This window comes from Delphinus delphis, chromosome 8, assembly GCF_949987515.2.
Source record: "Delphinus delphis chromosome 8, mDelDel1.2, whole genome shotgun sequence".
In the NCBI taxonomy this organism is placed as follows: Eukaryota; Metazoa; Chordata; class Mammalia; order Artiodactyla; family Delphinidae; genus Delphinus; species Delphinus delphis.
The window spans coordinates 85,402,876-85,411,444 of record NC_082690.1 but is presented as its reverse complement, the minus strand read 5'-3'; the positions used below and the strand labels follow the sequence as shown (position 1 = coordinate 85,411,444).

General features: G+C 37.5%; 1 protein-coding gene across 2 annotated transcripts in view; it reads left to right on the top strand.

The window, feature by feature from the left end:
• The first annotated feature begins 1,161 nt into the window (after window positions 1-1,161).
• The window catches only part of CSTF3 (cleavage stimulation factor subunit 3), a 70,977-nt gene continuing 63,569 nt past the window's right edge, over window positions 1,162-8,569 (top strand). Inside the window, exon 1 of one of the 2 annotated variants that reach the window (XM_060018659.1) lies at window positions 1,162-1,321. In XM_060018659.1, the coding sequence (XP_059874642.1) occupies window positions 1,295-1,321 (27 nt within the window). In that variant the 5' untranslated portion in view covers window positions 1,162-1,294. The remainder of the gene's footprint in view (window positions 1,322-8,569) is intronic. The other variant, XM_060018660.1, reaches the window with a different exon arrangement.

The following is an 8,569-nucleotide window of genomic DNA, read 5'->3' as shown; positions in this document are numbered from 1 at the left end:
CTTATGATGATGCTTGAAGGTAAAAGAGTTTGAGAAGACCTGCTCTCACTTAATCCTGGACTATGCCAAGTACAGTTCCAAGCACTTTTACATGTATAACTTATTTAAATTGCAGGTACTGGGAATTCCCTGGCGGTCCCGTGGTTAGGACTCCACACTTACACTGCTGAGAGTGCAGGTTTCATCCCTGATGGGGGAACTCAGATCCTGCAAGCCTCGTGAAGCGGTAAGAAAAAAGCAGGTATTGGGCTTCCCTGGTGGCGGAGTGGTTGAGAGTCTGCCTGCTGATGCAGAGGACACGGGTTCGTGCCCTGGTCCGGGAAGATCCCACATGCCGCGGAGCGGCTAGGCCCGTGAGCCATGGCCGCTGAGCCTGCGAGTCCGGAGCCTGTGCTCCGCAACGGGAGAGGCCACAACAGTGAGAGGCCCGCGTACAGCAAAAAAAAAAAAAGGAGGTATTATTATTACTCGTAATTATAGGCAAGGAAACTGAGGCACAGAGATGTTTAATTGCCCACGGTTACCCATCTAGCGAGAGATGACGCCAGGTTTCAAATGAATGCAGGCTGGCTCCAGAGCCGAAGCGCTATTATCAAGAACCATGGTGGGATGCTGAGCTTAAAACCTGGGCCTTACTCACTTCAAACCTTAGACACATGAGTAAACGGTGACGGATAAATTAAGATGGGCTTGATATGTCCCTTTAATACCGCAAAAGCGTGAAGAGCATTAGCTGAGACCATAGAAAACTTCATAGATTCCTTATCTCCGAAATATAGGAAGCATTTAACACTTAGCATTGCTCAATAAGATGGCCAGCTTGCCTGAACTGAACCGATTTGCAGACTTCAACAGTGAAGAGGCGCGCTCCACAGCTTGATAATTAAATTCCAAAAGGCGCGCGAGCCTCCGTGGAAAACAGTTTCCCGCCTCCCAGCCGGTTGCAGCTCGCTCAGCAACAGCCTCTCTACTCGAAGGCCGTGACGTCCCGCGCTTGCATTGGGCCCGCCCCCTGGGATCTTTCTGCTTCTGCGCGGTTGAGTAATCGATGATTTTGCTCTCTTAACTCCGCCCTCTGCCCCGGAAGTTAATGCAGAAGCCACACACCCCTCCTTGGCCGGCCCGGGCGCAGCCATTTTAATTCATATCTGAGTGGGCGGTGGCGGTTCTTGTTGGCGGTCTGGCTCCGCAGGGCAGGGGGCAATTTTAGTTGTTTGGGGGTGGTTTTTAGTTTAATTTTTCTTTTGTAGCTTGGCATCGCGGGCCAGTTCGCACGTTCTAGTCGTCTGAGGCCATGTCAGGAGACGGAGCCACGGAGCAGGTGAGGAAGGAGAGTGGTGGGGCCTCGTGGCGACCTCTTCTCTCTCCGTCTCTGTTCGTCCGAGTTCTCCAGCCATGTTCGCTGAGGAGAAATCAAGGGTCTAATGAACCCGAAAGACAGGGTTCAGAAGTACGGTGGTAATGGGGAGCAAGATCTGACTGAGATTTAAAACTTTTTTGGCTTCTCTGTCTTAGGCGTTAAGATGAACAAATATTTGATTTAGACAATAGCCAGGAAGCTACTTCGTGCTGTTTAGATTCATGGGACTTCTCCGGTGAGAGTCCTTCCTTTAATACCATTTTGGTGTTAAGGGGTTAGGAATTGATTGTTTTAACGTGTACTCGCTGTTTTCGAAGAACTTGACAGTGTTCCCTTCACCGCCTTTCCGATATATACTGTACCCAGAAAAAGGTTTGAGAAGTAATTTAAGATGAAACTAACCTGGAGAAATAGACTTTTGCATGAGCGAATGAAGAAGGAAGCAGTTTAGGAGTAAGAGCATCGTTATGCTAAGATTTGGGAATTTTGTGGCTTTCTCCTGCTCCTTCCCTTTCTTCTATCAGCATTTCATTTTCATTTTTCCAACGAAACAAGTAATTGTAGAATTTGATAAATCGGAAATGAGAAGTATGTTTGGGCCACTGTAAGTAAAAGCATCTGTTTTTTAGTACTGGATATGTGATATCTAAGTATTTTAAAATTCAGATTCTTAATTAAATGATTTGTTTCTTTTGCTCATTATTCAGAATTTTGTAGGATAGTATTTACCTTTGAGTTTGAAAGAGGAAACTGGTGTTTTATGGAAGCTGTCAATTTATTTTTCGTTTCAAGTCTGGTATGTTTAGGTAAATAGTTTTTAAAATGGAGGCTAGCTAGACTGCAGTCTCAATTTCCTGAAATTTCCCATTGCCATAGCAACGAAATACACTTAGGTTTTCGTTTTTGAAGTCCCCAGCTTTTAACGTGGGGGCTGTTCTTGGAGGTTGACAGAGATGAGGCAGAACTGGCGTGTTCCTATTGAATAGGGTGACTGTAAATTTTATTATGTCGGGAAAGTTTGGCTAAACTGAATTTTGTGTTTGCTCGTCGACTGATTTCAGTCCTGAAATTTTCACAGTATTTACATTTTACATGCTGTTAGAATGCCCAAGAATGCCAAGTCTTAAAATCGTTATGTCAAGTCTGTTTTTGTATACCTACCCTTTTTCTGGGCTCATGTTTTGTCACCTGAAAGTAGAGGAGGAGTAATGTACTGAGGTGTTCATTGAAAGCTTCCCGAATTCATTGTTAATTTTTAAATTTATCTAAAATTGTAAACACACTGAAATGTTGCCATGACCTTTCATTTCAGAACTGTGGTGTTTTAAGTGGGAGAGAAGGTGGTAAAAATTTAAAGAAAAAAATTTCACCCAAAAGTTTTTATGTGTAAAGTTTAGGACAAGGAAAAGTGCAGTGAACAACTGCAGTACAGTTCTTCACCTAGAATCGACAGTTGTTGAGTGTTTTGCCATATTTGCTTTATCTCCTTGTATATATTTATTTGAACGTAAGTGACATATTCAGCCCCCCTTATTTCAGCATTCTCTTATACAGTATAAGGCCTTATTGCTGTTATATAACCATTATACCATTTCCCACCTAAGAAAATTAATAGCAATACCGTATCATTACTAAAAGTAAGTCCTAAGAATGTGATTCATAGGGTTTTATTATTTTAAAAATCAGAATCTACACTAATATGTATAAAATGGATAACTAATAAGAACCTGCTATGTAAAAAAATAAAATTAAATTAAAAAAAAATCAGAATCTCGTCTAGGTTAGTTGCATCATTTGGTTATGTCTCTTGAATCGTTCTTCTTTCTTCTCCCCTAGGATATTTATTGTCTATTTGAAGAATCCAGAACAGTTCTCTTGCAGAACTTCTCATTTTATGTCTGGGCTTATTTGATTTGTGTTTGTGTGGTGTCATTTAACTTGTCCCCTCATCTTCTGTATTTCCTGAAAATTATGGTTATGTCTAAACTCAGAGCTTTGATAGTATTCAGGTTAAATATTTTTGTGTAGAATACTTTATAACATCACATCAAAAGGCACTTCATGCTAGGTTCCAGTGTTAGTAATGGTTAAGTTTGCTCACTTGGTCAGGGTTAGGGTAATGACTGCTGGATCTCTTCATTGTAAAGGATTATTTTCCCCTTTGCAGTTAGTAATCTGTGGGTTGATAACTGTGTTCCTCAATAACCTTTTATCTAGTTATTTATCATCAATTGATAATCTTTAAATAAATCAGTTGTTTCCTTGAAAGTGGCAAATGGTGGTTTTTAAAAAAATCCTATTCTGTCTCTACTTACTGGCTCATATTTTTTCCTCAAAGATGAAATTCCTTTTTTCTTTTCCCCTCCTTTTAAAAGATTGAGGATAGCTGTGGATTCATGGGGTTTCTCTGTATTTACTATGTTAAAATCAGCTATAACCTTTTCTTTTTCTTTTCTTTTTTTTGTTTTTTAAATGCTTAACTTGTCCTAGCCTTTATGGTGCCTCCTATATGCTATATATTTTTTCCATCAGTCAGTAAGACATGTTTTGACATCTGATGATCAACAGATAGTTATCTTCATATAATCTTTTAAACTCTTTAAAGATACATTTCAAACATGCAAGAAAAAAAGAATAGTATAACGTATGATGTTTCTATCATAGAGCTTCAACTCACAGCAAAACATGTTTTCTCCATACTTTCACTTACTCTCCCCACCTCTATTACTTTGAAGCAAATCGCAGATGCTGTATTATTCAACTTTAACTGAAATGGTAATTAAATGATACCTTAAAAAGTGACATGATCAAAAATAGGAATCAGCTCGCTTGATGTGTAAGGCAACAGTTAATGAAAATTTAGAGGAAAAATGAGATGATGGACAAGGAAAAAAAAGACTAAACAAAACTGAAGAATAATAAGAAAAACATCAAAACCACTCTGAATCATGGATTTGCTTTGGAAAGATGGTAAGGGTGGGATAGAGAAAGAATCCTGTGAGATATGAATTACAGATTTATTTTAGCTGGTTAGCATTGAAACTCAAAAAAAAGTTTTGTTCAGTAAACCTGATAATATCTTAAATTTGTTATTCAAAAATATAGATGGTCCTTTCTTCGTACTGAATCTCTAGACTTGTGCTGTATGAAAGAGGGAAGTGATTGTAGACAAGCAAAATCACAGATAAGGTTTATTGTGATTTTTTTTTTTTTAACTCTTGTAAGGAAGTTCTGTTTTACATTTAGAGGGCTATTTAAATTACCTTGCAGTTTTGGTGCATATTCTTCTGGAGCTTCGTGTTTACTGTTTTTGTCAGTTTAATGGTGACAAAACCACCTGCATATAGGTTTTGTTAGGTTTTCCCCCTAACAAAAGCACATCTGGTTCCCGTGTGGAATTATGGCTATATTTTTATCGTGTACATTTTTTTTTTACTGCTTGATTCAACTTCTGATCTCATTCTTCACTCCATTTTACCTTGTGCATCACGTCTACAGAATTTAATAGGCTATTGGTTAGAGTTTCTCCACTGGGTTTTGAGTTGAAAGGCTGCCTTAGTTATTCACCATTGCACCTTAAAAACCTAGAAACACTGTTTTGATAATTAAAGGTGTTCACTAAATAAATGGATAAATTTTTGCATTCAGGCTATATGTTACAAAATTTTAAAGAATTGTATCTTTTGGGAATACAGGTGCTTATAATTATTGTTAATAATTAATACAAAGTAAAATATTTTGGGGCATAAGAGTGAATGGTTTCTCAAGTTTTGTTATATGTATTTGGCCAAGTCAATTCCCATGAACCTTTAAGTCCCTAAAATTCTGTTTCTACACTTTTGTGTTTTAGGAATAAGATTTGAGTTTTCAAACAATTCATAGCCTATTCTAGAATTAGGAAGGCCTAAAGTATAAAAAAAATGATCCTTACTTCGGAAAAATTGCATGACTTGAAGGAGCACAAATTAATTGCCAATAATTCTTAACAAAAGGGGAATTTAGGGCCATAAATAATTGTTTTGCTTTGGGTGAAAAATAAGTTTAGTAAGATATAGAAAATATGAAAAATATGTGTTCGATTATATACTTACTAATGAGGAAAGAAAGATGAAACACTCAATGTTGAAACCTGATTTATTTTGTTGAGTAACCATTAATATCTAGTAGGGCTTAAAGGGAAATAGTGCCAATTTTAAACCCAAGTGGATGTGTGTGGAGGTTAGAAGAGGGAGGGAAAGGCCAAGAATATATGTTATAACAACAGTGTGTTCTTTGGATCCAATTATTCTTATCTGTTGTTAACAAAAGCTTTCTGTAATAGCCTTTCCTACTTTTTCCCCCCTCCTATTTTAAGATACTTAGTATAATAGTTTGGGGCAGGCAAATTTGATTTGATCTTATTGTTAATATTTCTTGAGGAAACTGACTACATAGAATACTCTATTTGGCAGTAATTATTCCTAAGAGAGATTGATCTGTGTTTACAGAAATATTGGTTTTCCGGAGAAGTACAACAGAAGGAGATTGTGTTAGAAGAGATTGCATTCCCTCAGCATTAGGAATACAGAAATTTACATCCTAGGTAGACCTTCCAGAATGGCAAAATCTGTTCAGATGTTTGTACCTATTCAGTGGATGATTGGAAAAAACAGTTCATAGTTTTAAGCTTTTCTGCCATTGTCTCTAAATCTTTATTCCTCTTTAGACAAGACCTAGTTGTGAATTTGAGTCTTTTTGTTTTTACTGAACAGTTGGTAATGGTGTGAGAATTGATTTTAAAATAGATTTTAGTTAAACAAATGTTTAAACTATTTTTAGATTAATGGATAGGTTATAATCAGCAGTAAATATTGAATAAAACCAGAAGCGTAAAGCTGTGTCTAATTGTTGTTTTCTAATGTTTCACTTAGTTTATCAAGTGAATTAATATTTTGGCTACTCCTGGTCTGAAGCTGCATTTTTCAAATTCTAAAATATTAAGACATTTATTTATAGTTTGTAGCTGTTTGTTTCCTGGGGGATGAATAAACAAATTTAATAAGCAAATATGATAAGTATAATTATTTAGACCAATAACCATTAGCCTATTTTTTCTTTAAGTTTTTGAATTGTTTGCATGTTTAGTAGATTTTAGTCTTTGGAAGGTTTGAATGGATTATATACAGGATACATATTCAGATTCATTCACAAAAAACATCTACTAGAGTTTTGTTGCATTGGTAAAGGAACATAGGACTAAGCTGGCGTCCAGTATTAATGTCCTCTGTCACATAAAATGCTTAATTCTCTAGGCATATGAATCGACTCAGTTATTACTTGCAGATAGTCTTGCAGAGCGCTACCCTAGTCTACTTTTAACTTTGAAAAAAGACTACCAAGACAGACTTAAGAGTTGGAATGTATGTATTTGCAGTTTTCTTAATGTTTTAACAACAACAACAAAAGGAATGACTTAGGTCTGATTCCACTTTATTTTTGAGGAAACACCACATTTGGAAAAAAATATATTTACAGAACAGATGGATTAGGTGGTGTTTCTCAGAATGGAGTCCATGGTCCATTGCATCACATTCACTTAGGTGCTTTATAAAAGTATAGGTGCCGGGCTTCCCTGGTGGCGCAGTGGTTGAGAGTCCGCCTTCCGATGCAGGGCACACAGGTTCGTGCCCCGGTCCGGGAGGATCCCACATGCCGCGGAGCTGCTGGGCCCGTGAGCCATGGCCGCTGAGCCTGCGCGTCTGGAACCTGTGCTCCGCAATGGGAGAGGCCGCAGCAGTGAGAGGCCCGCGTACCGCAAAAAAAAAAAAAAAAAAAAAATGTATAGGTGCCTATACCTCAATTTCAGACGTACTATCAATGTAATAGATTCTGTAGGTGAGGCTGAGGATCTTCATTGGAAATGAGTATCGCATGTGATTTTTATGTAAATGAAAGTTTGCAAATCACTTAGGTTAGGGATTGAAGCTACTTGGACCTTCAAAGTTGGTTTTGAACACATTGATAAAATAAATGGAGAGGGCTTCCCTGGTGGCGCAGTGGTTGAGAGTCCGCCTGCCGATGCAGGGGACACGGGTTTGTTCCCCGGTCCGGGAAGGCCCCGCATGCCGCGGAGCGGCTGGGCCCGTGGGCCATGGCCGCTGAGCCTGCGCGTCCGGAGCCTGGGCTTCGCAACGGGAGAGGCCACAACAGTGAGAGGCCCGTGTACCGCAAAAAAATAATAATAGTAATAATAATAAAAAATAAATAAATAAATGGAGAAAAACATTGCAGATTATTTGAGGATGGTTAGGCCTTTGATAGTATTTTTACTGATTTTTCTCTAGTCACTCATTATCCTTAATAGTGGAAAGTACTCATTACAAAACTAGTTTTGAGACTCTTCTCTGCTTGTTCTGTTGCAAAAATCTTGGTCAAAAAGCTAATATAGGTTTACATCCTTTAATTTACTGCATTCCTCCCTGCATACTTTTGATGTTTATCACTTGGTTTAAATTTTCACTGACCTCTAGTTTAACTTAATTTCCATATGACCTCCAGCATAACACCCTCCCCCATTTACCACAAAAATAGCTGTTTGGAGAAAGAGAAGTACCCTTTTTTTCCTGTCCAGGTTTTACTTCCCTTGTGGAAATGGAAAGAAGGAATTAAATTAGATTATAAATTATTTAATCATTAATATAATAGTGTCTGTCACTTCTCCACACCACACGCCATTAACAACCACCTGATATAAATTAAGCTATCGTATAGAAAGAAAGTGGTTTGCAGCTTAACTCGGTTTCCCAGAGGCTACATGACATATCCACAGTTATACGAAAAGGCTATTAAAAATGTTGCTCCCTTTTCCAACTACATAATTGTAGTTTTGTGGTCTTATACTTCATCAAAAACAATATATTGCAAAAGGTTGAAAGCAGAAGCAGATGTCTTCTATTCAGCCAGACATTAAAGAGATCAGAAAAATGTAAAAGCGCCATTTTCACTATTTTTTTTAAATTTTGGAAAATATTTTAAAATAGAAGTTTATTTTAAATGAATTAACACATTAAAATCTTTACAGTTTTAATTTTTAGTATGATAATGTTGATTTAACCCCCACATTTTAAAAATAGTCTCTGGGTCCTCATTTTTAAGAGTACAAAGTGATTCTTTATAAGAAGTTTGAGAACTGTTGAAAGGAGCCTGTGAGACAATGTCATAAGTTCTATT